This window comes from Periplaneta americana, chromosome 4, assembly GCF_040183065.1.
Source record: "Periplaneta americana isolate PAMFEO1 chromosome 4, P.americana_PAMFEO1_priV1, whole genome shotgun sequence".
In the NCBI taxonomy this organism is placed as follows: domain Eukaryota; kingdom Metazoa; phylum Arthropoda; class Insecta; order Blattodea; family Blattidae; genus Periplaneta; species Periplaneta americana.
The window spans coordinates 205,314,772-205,335,030 of record NC_091120.1 but is presented as its reverse complement, the minus strand read 5'-3'; the positions used below and the strand labels follow the sequence as shown (position 1 = coordinate 205,335,030).

General features: G+C 36.6%; 1 protein-coding gene across 3 annotated transcripts in view; it reads right to left on the bottom strand.

The window, feature by feature from the left end:
- Nucleotides 1-1,558: 1,558 nt before the first annotated feature.
- LOC138698682 (glutamate receptor ionotropic, kainate 2-like) overlaps nucleotides 1,559-20,259 on the bottom strand; it is a 69,410-nt gene continuing 50,709 nt past the window's right edge. For all 3 annotated transcript variants that reach the window (XM_069824852.1, XM_069824854.1, XM_069824853.1), the window contains 4 exons: nucleotides 11,634-12,064; nucleotides 9,012-9,127; nucleotides 4,190-4,345; nucleotides 1,559-1,836 (listed from right to left, as the gene is read on the bottom strand). In XM_069824852.1, the coding sequence (XP_069680953.1) occupies nucleotides 1,648-1,836; nucleotides 4,190-4,345; nucleotides 9,012-9,127; nucleotides 11,634-12,064 (892 nt within the window). In that variant the 3' untranslated portion in view covers nucleotides 1,559-1,647. The remainder of the gene's footprint in view (nucleotides 1,837-4,189; nucleotides 4,346-9,011; nucleotides 9,128-11,633; nucleotides 12,065-20,259) is intronic.

Genomic DNA, 20,259 nt, shown 5'->3' with positions numbered 1-20,259 from the left:
ACTTTAAATGTTATTTTAGGCGATCGTGCTTCATTTAATTTAGGATGCTTCTTATTAATATTATTATACTATTGTTATTATTATTATTATTATTATTATTAATTATTAGTATTATTATTAATTTATTATTAATTGTCATAATTAGTTACTACTGCCACCGGGTATTTACCCTTTTGCAGTGTGAATAAATAGATACATAGAAGGATAATTTTCCGTTAAGAACATCTTATTTTATATTGATTTCATTAATAAAACTGCTTCTATATCACAGGACTAACAAAATACTGTATATCAACAATAAAATTGTTACCATAATAAAAAGTAAAGGTACTCACGTACATTCCATGAGGCACATGGGGGTATGGTTTCTATGTATTCTTTACCTCGACACTAGAATAAGATGGTGTGGTCTTCACCTGTGAGTGCCTTTTTACGTCTGGCAAAGACCTTTCACTCACGTTCATATGAAGCTGAGAGAATCTCAGAACCGGTCTGGAAGTTTGGCTACGAGAAAATCCCGTCACCACCCGGGATCGAACCCCGGACCTTCCAGTCCGTAGCCACTGCCCTACCACCTGAGCTACCCTTGTCGCCATAATTATAGCGCTTCTGCATAAAGAAAATGAAATATTAGCCCGAGTTAAAAATACGGTCCTTCAGATGATGTTAAAGTAAGGTATGGGTGTCACTTAAAGACGTACCCGATGACGTCATAATTTGCACAAGAGTCGCAAAAATATTTTGCTTTCATAAAAATATTCGCTTCTAAATACAAGGTTTGGCGTGTGTCGGCTCTTTGTTCTAAATCCCCTCATTCAATTGCAATTGAATTACTTTTGAAACACCCTGTAGAATGTGAACTAATATAAAAATTCAGTTTTCACTGCACAGATCCGGGCTATGCAGTCGTGATGAGTCAAGATTCGACTCTTCTACTGCGTACTTCCTTTATCTTTTTCTTCTAAGCTTCGATTATAAGGCCCATTCACAATGAAAATTAAACATAACCGTAACATAAACACAGAAGTTTGCGCCCAGGCTACCAAATGGGATCATTCACAATGATTCACATAAGCATTGACATAAACATTACCGTAAGACGTTAACATGAAAGTTTGCAAACTCCAAACTTTCATGCTTATGCTTACGTGATTTGCAAACAGAACACAATCGTGGAGCGCTGAAATATACGACAGAATATGAGGAAATGGCGTCGTTGTTATGTTTCCATGGTTACCAAGTATATTTGCTGTTATGTTTACGTTCCCATCGTGAATGATGATATGGCTTCTTGATTTTACTGTAACGTCAAGTTAACGCTTACGTTTTGTTTAATTTTCATTGTGAATGAGCCTTAAGAGTTACAAGAACATAATAAATAAGGAAAAGGGAACAATTGGCGAAAATATGAGTGGTAATGCCAGATAATGTAATTATTGTAAAACATTCCACAGAAAAACGGACAGCAGACTGTTGATCTCAAAACAGAGGGAAGGCGCCACTAATGAATGAGCCCAGAGCGGTGTGGAGAAGAGTATTGTTAGTAAATCAGTGATGCTTGTTTATAAACAACTAAGCAACTGCAATAATTATTTTCAAAAATAGGTACAGTACAGTAGAGTACATAAAATGTGCTACAGAGGGCTGCTAGTCCTTCTCTTTGAACTTGTCGAAGCCGAGGCGAGCGAAGGAGCCCGCCGTGACGCCCGCGGGCATCGTGTCCACCTCCTCGTCCTCCTCGTCCTCCTCCTCCTCCCGCTTCCTCACCGGCTTGTTGGCGTTTGCGCAGTTGACAGCAAACTTGAGCTCCGACGTCAGCGCCTCACACGGCGAAATCTGAAGACACAGCAACAGTTGAAAATGAAATATGAATGAAAGACGAAAGAATTGAATAGAATATAGATACACATAGCAGTAAAAATAGTTGAATATGGACATAGATATACATTGTGAACCATAAGTAATGTCTTTAATTTCAGGAGGTTATTCTTTGAGATATTTCAAACAAAAAAGTTTAATACTATTTTGTTTGTTTTTCCTCCTTTTCGAGATAAAAATTGTTTTATATGAAACATTTCGTAGCGTGTTTTGGGAAAGCCATTGATTTTAATTCTTCCCAATATACTAAATCAGTTTAAGAGAGTAGTGTATTATGATAATAAATTATTGAAAGAATTTTAGTTTTGTTGTTTAAGAGCTGTATTCATAAACGAGACTTTGGATGAAGACTTCCCAAAGTCGACTTTCATAGTAAAGTTTAACTTTGTTAAAAGTCCTATTCATAGACAATACTTCTGAGACTTTGACTTTGACTTTGGTAAGTCGAGATTTGACGATCTTGTTCTAATGTTGGCAATCACAATCACTGCCTTCTAAACGAATTAAATTAATAGACAGTTGAAATAGAGTAGACATTGCCACAATCAAAGCCATCTTTTGAGTCTCAAATCAATGAAACAATTGAACATCGGTACATGTTAAGCAATTGTTAGCCGTTCTTGCTGTAAAATAACTTTATTGTGCAGATATGGAAGATAAGAAGATGTCCCCAATGACAGACTATGAAAGAGACGTACAGGGACATCATTTTATTTTTAATTGCATTTTTATTGTACTTGCATTTCTGAATGTACTTCACTCCCACCCCTTCACTAATGTCCTTGCTCCCGTCAGACACACAAACTTACGGCCGCTGTTGCATTCGAAGTCTTCAAGCAGTGAAGTAAACACTGCAGTGTATAGTGTGTTTCAGAAATATGGTTGCGTTTTCTATAGAAGAAAGAACGTATATTAATAATATCGTACTAAAAAATTATATTCAAGAAACGATAAATTCAATTTCAGAGAATATGCTTCAAAATGTTTTTAATAATATGCGTAAGGAATTGAAGCCTGCATTGTAATGAACGGCAACCATTTTCAGCAACTTGTTTAAAAATTCAGATTGGCTTATTTTGAATTGAGGTGGCTAGAAGCAAAGGAATGCTAGTGACATTTGTAATAACATGAGTTAAGTGGATGCAGTGTAAACTTAAGTATCTAAAATTTTAGTGGCAAAGGGATATTTTAATCTCATCACACATTAAAATTTAAATAAAAGATTTCACCGATTTTACGAAAGCTTAAATATTTAAACCCCATTTTCTCAAAAGTAACTTAAGTGCACTTACAGCCCTTTACTTATGAGCCCCTCAATTTAAATGCACTCTCTATATTGTATGTTAACAACAATAATTAATATGCTAAATAAAGTAGACATTACATAACGAACATAGCCGCCTGAAAATTTGAGTTTTTGAAAAAAAAAATGTTACTACTCTACTGTATTTTTATAAATTTCGTAAAAGTGATGATCAAACTGAAAATCGTAATATCGTATTTCCCTACAACATAAATGGACACACTACTTTTCTCTCCTCCTATAACTAGTAAAATGATTTGTTTACATATTGCACTAGCAACATCAAACTCCTGTAATGGAAGGGGGCAACAGTGTTTCCGAGCATAGCCAGGTTAATGTTAAAAATGTTGGTAAAAATAAACTGATGTCCCTGTATTATCATACTCTAGTATATACAGTCACGAAGCTTGAGTTGTGAGGGTACTAGGAACACTAGACTGTGCCGGTACTATTTCACATTGTCTGTGATGAGGCGATAGTGGCGATCCTAGTGGTTAGCAACTATCTATGGATGCATATTCCCTACGTATTGAGCTTCGTGACTGTATATACTAGACTGTGGTATTATCCTGCTGACAGTTGGCAGAGTTATTCCCTGTATGTCTGCAGAAATTACTTAAAAATCAATGTGCAGAAAACATTATGACGACCACAAGTATCATAAATTAACTGCATACCAACTGTGTAACCTTTCCTCTATTAGAATTAGTCAAAATCAATATTAAGCTATCAATCCTTACCTTAAGCGTAAAATCGCGATGAGATAAGAAGTTGTATTATTGGTGGAACAGAAAATCCTCTCAGATACAGATGTATAGGCCAATACATATACAGGGTGTTAAAGAAAAAAGAGTCCAATATTTTGAATCGCGGTAGTAATTGTAATAAATACAAGAAAAAATGTGTAATAGACATGGGTCCTGAAATTGATATCTCTGAAGAAACAGAGACTGTGAACTTGGTGTTGTAACAACAACATATCTTTAAAATGTAAGCTCTTTGCTCGACCTTCTCCTCGACGGCGATCTTGCGGCAGTTCCACAGCAGCTCCAGGATGGACATGAGGAAGGCGGCCAGCGTGCCGGCAATCAGCACCACGAACACGCCGCCCACGTTGTCCATGCCCAGCTCGTTGCTGTCCGCCTTGGCAGACTCCGCCTCCAGCTGACGACAAACAAAACCATCATCATCATCATCATCATTAGGGCTAGATTTTGATGACCTATAAATCATGAAAAAATGTCCTAAAAACAATGCATTTACGACCTAAAAATCTGTCAAAAACGCCCTTAAAATGCCCTAAAAATTGATCTTACATAATTGCCTTAGTAGGAAAAGAGGTTTTGTACTGCTTAATATGTATTTAGACTAGTAATTAAATTAAATGTTACATAATTTTTTCTAAGTAGTACACTTTAATTAATTATTTTATCTGATGTAGTTTCAATGTATGATCGTTCACCTCTGCGCCGGCATGTGGACGTGAGGTCAGCAGTCGGCTAGTCGGTCTTGGCCCTTCATGGGCTGTAGCGCCATGGATTTACTTTACTTTTAGTTTCCATGTAGTCTACCACAAGGCCACTCTTATCCGGAATTGGCAGGTAAAGAGGAGTCTATATTGAAGGGGTGGTTGGACTGATCCATTATGTGGGGTGTACTACGTTAAAATGGCAATATTTGTGTAGAAAAACGATTAAAATATCATACAAAATAATGGGCATTAATGGACAAAATATGTAAAGAAAATATCAAAGGAAATAAACATTATTTTACATTAATAATGGGGATTTATGGCCAAAATCAAATGAAAATGCCTAAAAAATGACCGAATAAAACAAAAGATGCTCTTATGAGTTGAAACAGGCAAAAAATGCAAAAAAAAGGCCCTAACAAATATGTCTTAAAACACTCAGTTTATAACATAACATATAACAGGCACTTGGTCAGTAATTGAGACTCGTTCAGACATGGTTTCTTGTAAATAGTTCTCTTAATCTATCACAAAATATTTCAATATCCGGTAATTTCATCACTATAGATTTTTGTTATTCTAGGTTTAATTTGTAATTCAGTAAATACAAAAATATTCTTTGTTATTAACTTCTATGATAAAATGTCTAGCTTTCATTAATCAGGTAATCTTGTCGCACTTTAATTTTATTTGTAATTGCAATTGCAAATTTAATGTTAATTGTAATGTTATTGTTCATATTATAGTTGTAATCTCCTGGTAGAGGGGCAGAGAAGGCCTCACGGCCTTATCTCTACCAGGTTAAATAAATAAATACTAATAAATACTAAAGCAGCTATGTTTCTGGCTTACTAGAAAAAAGATGCAATTTCATCAAAATCCTAGCACTACTCATCATCATCATCATCATCATCATCATCATAATCAATATGTCACCCGTCATGTTCAATTCCAATACATGTTGCTTGTGTCCCCTAAGAGTTGGTCTTCCACTGCTTCTTGTTTTTTTAGACAAGCGCAAGGTCCTTCTTCGTTCTTATATTTACGTGCTATTGTTTGATTGTTGATATCAGTAAAAGTTCTGATTTGTTTACACTCTTTTCATCTCTTCTTGTGACCTTCAAACAAAACACAAGACTCTCCATTTACGGCTGTTATATCCAATCTAGAAGCTTGGGGCGACATGTAACGCACGACAGAGCCATCTTCAGGTACAAACCGGAGCATGGGTAGGTTTGGCAACGCTGAGTGGAGGCGGACGGAGGCGAAATAAAGGCATGACGTTTGACGTTTTAGTGCTTTGATTTCGTTGTCACATGTACATTTTCGACATTGATTGATACGAAACTAAGTGCATATGATCAAGATTCAGTGCATTGATGTACGTAATTTATTACGGAATGCGAAATGGTATTTTATTTGAGTTTCAGAATACCGCGTAAGTACTTGCATACAGCCACTTATAACTTTAAAAATTAAAAGCATACGTGTTTTTTACTGATGGTACAAGGCAAACTAAATAAATACTTAAAGAAATGTTACTTGTACCAAAAATAAATAAAATAATGACGTACTTTCGCAGTACCCTAGTCCAATCAATTAACCATTATGTGGGTAGTAAATTAACAATGTTTTGCCGCTTTATGTTGTTTCACCCCTGACGTGAAAGGTCTAGGATATCATATGCATTTTAATTTCATGTGACTATCTGTCGTGCTTTTCTATAAATATTTCAGATGCCCAGGAAGTCAGTTTTAGTTTGAACGTCACCATTCACCGTGACAATACTGTTATCCTAAATTATTTGTTACAAATTTTCTAAAATATAATTTTAAATAGACCTAGGCCAAGTAGAAAGATCTATGAAAAAATGCAGAAACATATCTTCAACATAATACGTAACAAAACACATCATTATCTATTAAGTATGTGCCAATTAGCGTAAACTCAGTGAACTTTAAATGCTGTAAATACGAAGTGAAAAGAAACATGTTTATAACTAATTATTGCGAAAGAAATAATATTAATAAACAAACCTTGAAAACCAACAAAGTGAGTGTATGCATCTACAAATATAGACAGTTCTGACGTATAGCGACAATCCGAAACTTCAAAAAAACTGCAACATTTATGGGATCACAAAACAGCTGTTTACAATGAACTTGAAAACCAACGGCGTAACTTTATTGATATAGCAGGCGAGACCCAACAATTTGACTAGAATTCTGATACACAACAAACCACAAGTAAGACTATAAAATGTAGTTTATACAATATTTAATATTTAGAAGAATTGTTCAATCATTTTGTCATTAATAATAACCGTAAAAATTGCCAAAGACTGCAGCCATTCATTTATTGTCTTGTTTTTATCGCCAACACGCACTTAGTTTATAATACATCAACAATCAACGTTTGGTACGACCGCGAACATAATTCCATCGACACACACTTACATTGTAACATTAATTTACATTGAAAATCGGCATTAGCAAAAACACGTGTTTTGGATAGTAGGCCTCCGGTTGACAGTTAATTACATTGTTGCCGACATATGGTTCCGGCTTGTAACTGAAGAAGGCTCTGTCTGTGCCCATTTATCTTTATTCATTTTTTTTTTACGAAAAGGAAGTATCGTGTCACTGCAAAGAATGAGTTTTCTAGACTTTCACAAGTTCAGAAACTTTTTAAATCTCTGGCAGAGAAGAGTGGTTTCTATCATGTCGTTTGTCTGAGTATAATATTATAACAGATTTTCCTCATTTTCAGCAAGCCAAATTACCCGGGAGTGATAGTGCACATGAAATGTAATAAAGGTAAGCAGGAATTTAACATTGTCATTAGGAACCTATTATTAAACAATTGAAACTCGTATTTCACGTAATTGGCCACGTGTATTAAATTAACAGGCCTTGGCTTGTTGCCAACTTACATTGATGCTTTGATAATATTTTATAAGATTTAGGTTAGGTAACTGAAAATAACTAGGCGTTAATTGGTGTTAATAATTTCAATTGTGCATTTTACCGTTAAACATTTATGTTCGAATGCCTAACGAATAAAATGTTACGAAAATTGCAACATCTATCTTGAAGTATCAGGGAAGAGAGATTTTGTTTGTAAGAAATGTTACAATGTTACATGCAGATCCATGCATTCAATTTTAAACTCCTTCACATAGCCCTACAATCGAGTCTTAAAGATGTAGACCAAATACCTTACTATAATAATACCGGACAGCTGTATACTAGCAGCATTGGCGTGAGTGCGAAATATCGCGGACCTGACATCTAGCGTAGAGGGATGGAATTACGTCCACATATATACAAATATTAACATAGCGAGATTCGGACTATTGTTTAAAACGTGAGTTACTAATGTGGAATTATATATGAAACACTTAAGAAATGTTGAATAATATTTAATGTAAAATTATTATCTTATATCAAAGCTGCATATTATGACAAATATTGCATACTTCATATTACTTTCCGTAATTAATTGTTACATATTTTTCCTTTGGTTTAGTGAGACAAAATCAATCTGATATTAGGAATGAATTTACAGTAATGTTTTATATACGCATTGCTGACAACTGCAAAGACAAAATTGATAGTAATCTGGTGCTTGTAATAATTTTATTAGTAAAGGCATGTGGACAACAATAAAACTTAATTTGATAAAACCTTAAAATTTCCTATACATTTTAACTTGCATTCATTTATTAGGCCTAAATAAAAAAACTAATTTGTATTTTCTATCAACACAAAGACGAAGGAATTAGGCCTACTAAAGAATGTTGTTGACTCACGTTTTATGAACTGTCGGAAATCGAAAGTACGATTTGGAGCAATTTGTAATGCTGCAATTGTCACAATTATAAACAGCACACATACACCCTGACATTTTAACACAGCACTTATTAATAAAACTATTAACTAGCCCAGCAACAATATGCATTGCAGTTGATTACAGCTTGTTTCGCGAGTATCTCCACACTGGCAGGTAGGTAGCAGCACCATCGTCGTTCGCACGCAAAACTGCTAGCTGTCCGGTATTATTATAGTAAGGTATTTGCATAAGCACGAAAGTTTGGTGTTCGAAAACTTTCATGTTAACGTCTAACGGCAATGTTAATGTCAGTGTTTATGTGAATCATTGTGAATGATCCCATTTGGTAGCCTGGGCGCAAACTTTTGTGTTCATGTTACGGTTATGTTTAATTTTCATTGTGAATGGGTCTTAAGACTCCTAAAGATAACCTGAATCAACTCCAAAATTGCTTACGTGGGGCTTATCACAATCGATAATGATAGAGAGAGAGAGAGTCACTCCGATACGATTGGTAGTTGGACTCACCGCGGAGCACGACAGACCATCCTGCACCTTCCACCAGCGCAGTTTGAGTTCCTCCAGGATTCCTCTCTCCTGCAGCTTGAGTACGGCGCCGCTCACCATGGTGCGGTAGGGAGAGTCTGCAGGGACAAAGGGCAGCACTCACTAACGAACGGTTGTATAATACATGCCATTACCACAGTATAGTATATACAGTCGCGAAGCCTGAGTTTATGAGGGTGCTAGGAACAATACACTGTGCAGGTACTATTTCGCATTGCCTGTAATGAGGCGATAGCAGCGATCCTAGTGGTTAGCAACTATCTATGGATGCATATTTACTACGTATTGAGCTTCGTGACTGTATATACTAGACTGTGCCATTACTTAGTGAGGAACAGATAGACATATTGTACAAAGTAAGGTACTTGCAGGTAATATGGCTACCTCAATTTGAATTAATTTTTCCATGACTGTGGTATTCTCTAAATAAAAAGTTCGTGTGTTTACATGAACTTTAATTCTTTATGCATACATAGAAAAATAATCCAAGACTTTTCTTTAAACCAGAGTGCTTTTTTATTTACATTTTAGAAAATCTTTCACTGTGCAGGTTTGCTGTAAAAGATCTGCCCTTGTGCAGAGCAGTTTGGAAGAATGAAATGAGTAACTGCAATGAGGAAGAAATCAAAGCAAGAATAATGTTAGGAAATAAAAGCCGAGTACATAAATTTAGATCTGTTCAAAAGTTGGTAAATTATTACTATAGGCCCTAATTATAGGAAAGGAAATTGCCATAATAGGATACATATGCAACATGGGTACTTAAAGAAGCAGATACCAAAAAAATATTAGTATTTAAAAAGGAACTATTGAGGAAAATATATGCGCCAATCAAACAGAGGAATGGATTTTTTAGTAGGTTATTTTACGACGCTTTATCAACATCTTAGGTTATTTAGCGTCTGATTGAGATTAAGGTGATAATGCCGGTGAAATGAGTCCGGGGTCCAGCACCGAACGTTACCCAACATTTGCTCATATTGGGTTGAGGGAAAACCCCAGAAAAAACCTCAACCAGGTAACTTTTCCCGACCGGGAATCGGACCCGGGCCACCTGGTTTCGCACCAGAAGCGCTAACCGTTACTTCACAGGTGTGGACCAGAGGGATGCAAGCTGGAGAGGAGGAAAAATAATGAATTATATGTACTAGATAAAATGGAAAGATTATTAATTTGATTAAATCACAAAGATTGAGATGGTTCGGTCATATAATCAGAATGTTTGACGAAAGATTACTTACTTACAAATGGCTTTTAAGGAACCCGAAGGTTCATTGCCGCCCTCACATAAGCCCGCCATTGGTCTCTGTCCTGTGCAAGGTTAATCCAATCTCTATCATCATATCCCACCTCCCTCAAATTCATTTTAATATTATCCTCCCATCTACGTCTCGGCCTCCCCAAAGGTCTTTTTCCCTCCGGGCTTCCAACTAACACTTTATATGCATTTCTGGATTCGCCCATACGTGCTACATGTCCTGCCCATCTCAAACGTCTGGATTTAATGTTCCTAATTATGTCAGGTGAAGAATGCAATGCGTGCAGTTCTGTGTTGTGTAACTTTCTCCATTCTCCTGTAACTTCATCCCTCTTAGCCCTAAATATTTTCCTAAGAACCTTATTCTCAAACACCCTTAATCTATGTTCCTCTCTCAGAATGAGAGTCCAAGTTTCACAACCATACAGAACAACCGGTAATATAACTGTTTTATAAATTCTAACTTTCAGTTTTTTCGACAGCAGAGTAGATGATAAAAGCTTCTCAACCGAATAATAACAGGCATTTCCCATATTTATTCTGTGTTTAATTTCTTCCCTAGTGTCATTTATATTTGTTACTGTTGCTCCAAGATATTTGAATTTTTCCACGTCTTGAAAAGATAAATCTCCAATTTTTATATTTCCATTTCATACAATATTCTGGTCACGAGACATAATCATATACTTTGTCTTTTCGGGATTTACTTCCAAACCGATCGCTTTACTTGCTTCAAGTAAAATTCCTGTGTTTTCCCTAATCGTTTGTGGATTTTCTCCTAACATATTCACGTCATCCGCATAGACAAGCAGCTGATGTAACCCGTTCAATTCCAAACCCTCTCTGTTATCCTGAACTTTCCTAATGGCATACTCTAGAGCAAAGTTAAAAAGTAAAGGTGATAGTGCATCTCCTTGCTTTAGCCCACAGTGAATTGGAAACGCATCTGACAGAAACTGACCTATACGAACTCTGCTGTACGTTTCACTGAGACACATTTTAATTAATCGAACTAGAGACGAAAGATTAGTCAAGAAAATATTTAATTGAAAACCAATAGGAACAAGAGCACAGGGAAGATCAAAATTCAGATGGGAGAACAATGGAATAAACGACCTGAAAGAAATTAAGATTAAAAATTAGAGGACATAATATGCAAATTGTAGAGAAGGCAAGTGAAGATGTAGAGCCTAAGAAGAAGACAGTAATGTCCACACTGGGACTCAACTGATCGCACAAAGCAGCCAGTAACGTCAGTTCCCGCGCTCCACCGGCCGAAACATAATCTGACCGCTCCGTACTTAATAAGGCCAGATGATACTCACTGAGGGGCAGGCCGATGCCGTAGCCCTTGGAGTCCAGCAGGCCGCCCACCTGCTGCAGGTCGCAGTTGCGCTCCACCTCGTACTCGATGGCCGTGGACTCCATGAAGTAGGCGTACAGCCCCTTGGCCTTCTGCACGCGCTCCTTGCCCTCCTTGTTGTTGCGCACGAACACGCTGGGCCTCGTCTGCGACATCACGGTCCACATGCGCTTGTAGGTGGAGTCGTTGGAGTTCTGGAAGAAGGCGGCCGTGGATCCGCCCTCCATGGTGCCGTACTTGATCTTGTACTGCTTGGCCAGGTCCTCGGCGCTGCTGATGGAGCTGTCCATGCGGTTGAGCGTCAGGAAGGCGGCCAGGTTGGCCGTGTAAGAGGAGATCATGATGAGCGTGAAGAACCACCACATGCCAGCCACCATGCGCGTGGACACGGCCCTGCAACGGGCGCTCTCTACAGCATCGAGCTCAAGCACAGCGACTATCCAGCTCTCATTCAGGGGAGAGGATGGTTAAAAATCGTGACTTTTTTCCCTAATGCCTGTTACTCAGGGTTAAATTTTTATAGATCTTGATTACACAACTTTTAAAACTGTATCACTTCGGAATATGTATGGTAAGACTTTCCTGTGTTAAATTTCAACGTACCTCGTTTACATGTTTCGACCTATTTATGGGTCATCTTCAGAACTGGTCGTTGTTGGTCTTGGCGCCACTTGTTCTGTTTCCTGTGAGGGTGTGTTCATATGGTATAGTATAGAGTCAAAGAGTGTGTGTTTTGAAATTGAGTTGTGTGTTGAGAATATCGTTGGGGTGTGTTTTCGTGTGTCTGTATATTTCATATTGTTCTAGTGTGTTGAGTTTCTGGCTTTTTGGTTGGATGTGCAGTATTTCCATGTCTGTGTTGATGTCTCTGTGGGTGTGGTTAGCATTTGTGATGTGTTTTGCATGTGTGGAGATGTTTTGTAATTTTGTTATGGCTGTGATGTGTTCTTTGTAACGTGTTTGAAATGATCTGCCTGTCTGTCCTATGTAGAAGTTGTTGCAGGTGTTATATTTGACTTTGTATACGCCTATGTGGTTGTATTTCTTTGTTTGTGTTGTTTGTGTGTTGAGATGTTTTTGTAGAGTGTAGAGACATCAACACAGACATGGAAATACTACACATCCAACCAAAAAGCCAGATACTAAACACACTAGAACAATATGAAATATACAGACACACAAAAACACACCCCAACTAAATTCTCAACACACAACTCAACTTCAAAACACACACACTCTTTGACTCTACACTATATCACAGGAACACACCCTAACAGGAAACAGAACAAGTGGCGCCAAGACCAACAACGACCAGTTCTGAAGATGACCCATAAATAGGTCGAAACATGTAAACGAGGTACGTTGAAATTTAACACAGGAAAGTCTTAGCATACATATTCTTAAATTTTTAGTTAAATTTATTGTTCAAGAAATGTAATTCGATTGAACTATATCACATTTCTGTTGGTCACGGTCAACTTTAAAGGGTTAGGTACAGCTTACAGCAGTAATTTTTTTGGAAATATTCAACATTTTTCCCTCCATTACTGTATCTTGTACAATAATGAAAATATGTATGTGTAAAACACTTTCCGTCTGCTATATGAGAAAAATATTTTTACGATTAAAAAATATATATATATATATATATTTTTTTTTTTTTTCAAAATTCAAAATTTGCAGTTCACTGTGCAGTGATGAAGCGTTTCCCTCATAACTCATAAACTTGTTAACTTTTTCATGTTCTCTCTCTTTTATTTTATTGCTGAAACTCATGTTCACAATATCATGCTATTTCAACTACATTCATTAATAAACAATATATATTTTTTATTTTGTGTTAGATATTTGACCGTTTTTTTAAATGAATTTATTTTTTATCAGATAATCTATCAAAGGTAGAGAAGTAATTTTCATCATATTGTAGATATGACATGCATAAATACACACAAAAAATTTCATCACAGAATGTTGGATACTTTTTAAGTTAAGAGGGAAACGCTTCATCACTGCACAGTGAAATTTGAATTTTGAAAAAAAAAATGTAAATAATTTTTTTTATCGTAAAAATATGTTTATCATGTCGCAGAAGGATAGTGTTTTGCACATATTAATTTTCATTATTGTACAAGATACAGTAATGGAGGAAAAAAATGTTGAATATTTCCAAAATTTTACTGCTGTAAGCTGTACCTAACCCTTTAAGTAAAATCGGGTTTGGTTAAACATTGAACATATCTTTTTCAAATAGAACAGGTCCTATTTTCGTCAAATATTGGATGAAACCAACCAATCAGCAAAGCGGGTGTGTGGAAGTAGCGGCATTTGGTGTATAGATCGTGTATTTTAAAGGATTTATTTTTTAAAATTAAAGTTACGGGAAATTGCAATCAAAGTTCAGAGTAATTTAAAAACCCTGTGCACCAGACGATTAAAAATGACGTCACAATATCTCACAAGGTCATAAATACGCATTCTTACATCAAAGAATATCGTAAAAGAATAAATTGAAAATTTATTCATTTTTCTCCATTTTTTAACCATCCTCTCCCCTTAGAATATGAGAGACAACATTTAAATCATTTCTTACGAACCTCATCACATGAAAAGCACAAGTAAAAACTTTACTATAGCCTATTGGGGCAATTAAAGTGTGTGATCCCAAAACGCGCTAAGTCCATTTTTATGGAAGGACTTGGCTAGTTTTTTATCCACCCGTTTACGGACTGAGTGAGTTTTCAAGTGACATGCACAATAACACAAACTTTTAGGCAAGGATTGGCGTTGGTTTGAAAGAAAATTAGCTTAAAATATAATGATAGAGGTCTCGAAAAATCATTTGAAGAGTACAAGGAAAAACAATCAAAGTGACAGTTTTCATAAGGGTCATGCCATTATCTAATTCTGTAACTTATATTACTGCAAACTTTAGTGTTTTTCTCATTAAAACTGATAAAGGAAAATTATCATACTTTTTCATTAGGAACAACAATACATTTTGCAGAAATACAGAGTGTTTCCGAGGTGGTGTTACAAACTTTCAGGGATGATGGCGAAGGTACCATTGTATCAATTTGAGATAAGGAACCCTGGTCCGGAAATCACCGAGTCGAAAGTTACAAGCAAAAATAGTTGTGTGGAAATGAAATAATTTTATTCCTCTGTACACCTTATTTATGTGTATTTATCTGTACATCTTACACATACTGTATTCATCTGACGTTGTTTACGTTGTCTACTTACAGTATTCCATTCAGTGCGCTGTCTGAGGGGTGGGGACAGGAAACTACACTAAAGCAATGCAGATAGCGTAATGTGTAACGGACATGGTCGGTCCTGATATGCACGTCTGTAGACAGCAGTGTATGTGTACAAGTTGCAGTGTCCAGTCGATCAGTCCTAGTGAAATGGAGGAGTACACGAGAGCGGAATAAGCAGACCTGATTTTCGAATACGGATGAGCCAATGGGAACAGTAGACAAGCTCACAGATTGTATCGGGACAAGTACCCACGTAGGAGACATCCGGCCGGCCCATATCATTTTTCTACGACTGTTCCATAAGTTAAGGGAAGGAGGGCACGTGGTGCCAAATTACAATTCCATTTCCACACAACTATTTTTGCTTGTAACTTTCGAGTGTCATTTCCTGACCAGGGTTCCTTATCTCAAATTGATACATGTGCCCTTCGCCATCATCCCTGAAAGTTTGTAACACCACCTCGGAAACACCCTGTATACTGAATTACAAGACGACATCACCCTTAATAATTGTGACTTTGATTGTTTTTCTCCTGTACTTCTCGTATATATGTATAAATCATGAAAATGCCCACATGAACTGAACGAGTTTTCGAATCACACCTTCAATTGTCTAATTATTTTCGTTGCCATAGAAACACTACAGGATATAAGACTAACTACAGATTACAACAGAACACAATGCAGTAATGACATATTTTTCTATCTTAGAACCACTATACAAATACACGGAGCAAAATACAGACTACAAATGCAACATTGTTCGAAATATTATTTTTACAACATACAAAATACTGCATTCACAGCCCACAGACTAGAACAAAGCAATATTCGATTGTTTCTCAATCATACAACCAATTCATGAACACAGTACAAAGCACAGATCGCAATAAAGCAACAGTAGAATAATTCTGTATCTGCCAGTCACTACTGGATACCAATACAGATTATAACGGAGCAACGGTGGCATTAATCTTCTGTCACAACTCTCAAATATACAGGGTGTTTCTGAATGTCACTAAAACGTTTCTTGACACAAATAATTCGACAGAGGGAATCAGTGGTTGACGAGCAGTTCCTCTCAAAAAATGCATTAAGTTTGTCTTCCAGAAAATCTGCAAAATCTCCTGTATTTTGACTATCATTGTCAGCTGATCTATTGCCTTCTCAAAGTTATGAAGTGGTCTATGTATTGATATTTTAATAATGGCAACAGTTGGTCTGCAGTTGAAACTGGATTTTTAGATAGAGTTTAACATTGCAACACATGCTCTGCGTCCTTGTGAAGGAGGAGAGATAATCAAAATAGAAATGATTGTTCCAAGTGACGATCCCGACAGTGTTGCAAACCACGGAATTCCCCGTTCTTATTAAGGACATTGTTACAAAACACGGAATTTCCCATTTTTATTAAGAACATTGTTACAAACTATGGAATTCCCCATTCTTATTAAGAAGAGTGCTACAAACCACGGAATTTCCCATTCTTATTAAGGACATTGTTACAAACCACTGAATTGCCCATTCTTATTAAGGACAGTGTTACAAACCACGGAATTGCTTCTTACTAAGGACAGTGTTACAAACCACGGAATTGCCCATTCTTATTAAGGACATTGTTACAAACCACGGAATTCCCCATTCTTATTAAGGACAGTGTTACAAACCATGGAATTCCCCATTCTTATTAAGGACATTGTTACAAACCACGGAATTGCTTCTTATTAAGGACAGTGTTACAAACCACGGAATTCCCCATTCTTATTAAGGACAGTGTTACAAACCACGGAATTCCCCATTCTTATTAAGGACAGTGTTACAAACCATGGAATTCCCCATTCTTATTAAGGACATTGTTACAAACCACGGAATTTCTTCTTATTAAGGACAGTGTTACAAACTACGGAATTGCCCATTCTTATTAAGGACAGTGTTACAAACCACGGAATTGCCCATTCTTATTAAGGACATTGTTACAAACCACGGAATTGCCCATTCTTATTAAGGACATTGTTACAAACCACGGAATTGCCCATTCTTATTAAGGACAGTGTTACAAACCACGGAATTTCTTCTTATTAAGGACAGTGTTACAAACCACGGAATTCCCCATTCTTATTAAGGACAGTATTACAAACCACGGAATTGCCCATTCTTATTAAGGACATTGTTACAAACCACGGAATTGCCCATTCTTATTAAGGACAGTGTTACAAACCACGGAATTCCCCATTCTTATTAAGGACAGTGTTACAAACCATGGAATTCCCCATTCTTATTAAGGACATTGTTACAAACCACGGAATTCCCCATTCTTATTAAGGACAGTGTTACAAAACACGAAATTGCCCATTCTTATTAAGGACAGTGCTACAAACCACGGAATTTCCCATTCTTATGAAGGACATTGTTACAAACCACGGAATTGCTTCTTATTAAGGACAGTGTTACAAACCACGGAATTCCCCATTCTTATTAAGGACAGTGTTACAAACCACGGAATTCCCCATTCTTATTAAGGACTGTGTTACAAACCACGAAATTGCCCATTCTTATTAAGGACAGTGCTACAAACCACGGAATTTCCCATTCTTATGAAGGACATTGTTACAAACCACGGAATTCCCCATTCTTATTAAGGACAGTGTTACAAACCACGGAATTCCCCATTATTATTAAGGATTTTCACAAAATCGCTATTTTATATCATTCATTAAATTTAATATAAATAATATTTTATATGCATTATTCCGCTATTGAATTCACTTGTAGGTAATGTACATGAAGAAAATGCGTCCAACAGTTTAGGATGTCATTATAGACAGACACAGAGATTGATAAAAGACTTACATAAAGACAGACAGAAAAACGGGAGTAATTCAGAAAACAGTTTTTTTTTTGTTATAAACTGTTTACTTCTATGAAAATATCTCTACCGATTTTTTGAGCAGGCGATCACAATTTTTCCACTTTATATAATGACAAAGTAAACGTTTATACAAATATTATTGTATCTACTTGATCCTTCACAGAAGTGGAGTTGAAAACATTTTTTTATCAATAAAGTGAGAGGTCGAGTACACCCTTTATACAGTAGCATATACGGATTTTTTTTTGTCATAAATGCATAAGCGTCAAAATTTTACCGAGTCTACAAACAACTTAGAATCTGAGAATCGGAGATTTGCAGACACATTCGAGAATCCTGTTTCAAGAGACAGAAGTAAAATCTTCGCTCCGATACAACAGAAAGCTTTGAACCTCCCTTCAAAAGCATTAGAAAGTCCTTTTGAAAAACAACTGACTAGCCTTATATACAAATAACTAAAGTAATACAATACCTGCTACACGCAAATGGAGCGTCGCCAGGCAACAAGAAAACAGTAGACTACGCCATTACGAAGTACAGGAATGGATATATGAGTTAGTACTTAGCACGCTACGTCTAGCCTACGCTAGTGATTGTGAGACCAATAAGCATTTTCTGAAAATAGGAGCGAAAATAAAAAGAAGCAATAATTATTTTAGTTGTTTATTTTAGGACGCTTTATCAACTGCTAGCGTCTCAATGAGATAAAGATGATAGTGCGAGCGAAATGAGTCCAAGGTCCAGTGATGAAAGTTACCCAGCATTTGCTCTTAATGGGTTGAGGGAAAACCTCGCAAAAATCTCAACCAAGTACCTTGTCTTAACTAGGATTTGAACCTGGACCCGTTCTTTTCACGTTTTGACATACTGACTATTACTCCACACCAGTGGAAAATAACCAATAATAGCCACTATAAATTGAAATATAAAGACTAACCTATTTCTCCCGGGCTCTAAAGAATTTATCTGCAAAATGTTTCTGTATCTACACAGGGAACAAATTACACAATGGGCGTTATTGGTAGGAAATTATGTGTAGTCAGGGTACATAAATAACTACACGTTTCTAAAAAATAATTTAGAATGAAAATTGGCTGACCTTGTAAACCTATAAGCACAGAATTTGTTAAAATGTCAGCCTTTAGTTCGCATCTCCCCTTGTGGACACCTCAACCACTTAGCTCTGATCTGCTCGCAGTCTTTCTTCAACACACTTTGAAGCCGAAAACACGAAATTGTCACATCGAGAAATATCAGAGGCCCTAGTACTTCTAAATTACACAACAAAATAAACTGGATAAATTATCAAATTTTAAACATATCTAAAATGGCATTTTCTTTGATCCAAAACTTTAGAATTTTTTTATAATAGAGTTAAAGAAATGAAGCGACACGTGTTTTGTCATTATGGCTAATACAACTTAATTCGAACAAAGCAACTCTTTGAAAATCATGACGCCAACACTACACATGGCCTCCAGTTACTTCCTACACTACTGCAGAAGCGTAAGACTCATATACAGGGTGATGCACGAAGTTCTTCCCCGGTTTATGGAGATGATTCTTGAGGTTATTTGGAACAAAAAACGTATAAATTAATTAAGGGATCACATTCATAATTACGAAGTTACGGTAATTTGAAAACGGCAGAAAAAAATTTTATTTCAGGATTTCACTAACAAAAATGCAAGAAATAATTAAAACACTTACGTATCAGTCTTTTTTATTTAGAGTGGATTAAAATCACATTTTCGAAAATACCTCCTTGAATCTCAAGGCAACGATCCGCACGGGTGTGAACAGCACTTGTAGCATTTCGCAGCTTCACACATTTTTTGTTCCTTATTGTCTCCACGGCATCCAGAATGCGTGGAAGCAACTCTTCGCGTGTTTGTACATTAACCTGCTACATGATGCCTTTCATCCACCCCCAGATGCAGTAATCTAAGGGAGTTAAATCTGGGGACGTGGGAGGCCAGGTGATAGGGCCCCTGTGACCAATCCATCGCTGTGGCAATTGCTGATCCAAGTAAACTGTTACTGCGCAGTAGAAGTGAGCAGGCGCCCCACCATGTTGGAAGTACATTTGGCGTCTTCTTGCCAGAGGAACATCTTCAAGAACTGTTCTTGTAAAATGTGAAGGTACAGAAGCTGGTCATCCAGAATATAAATTAGAATCTAAAGGCTGGTTCACAATAAACCGGGAACGAGAACCGGAATGAAAACGAGAAGCAGAGGACGTGAATATGAAAATTTTTGATTCACAATAAACCGAGAACGTAGACGACTATGCATATCGATATGCATGTCAATAACGATATGTAAAGTCGATATTACGCATTCTGATGTTATTTGTGTATAATTGACCAATGGCGTTCTCTCATGAGTACAAGGCAGCCAACTTAAACACAGGTTAACCAACTTCGAAATTTCAACTGAAACATTTCATTAGGTACGGT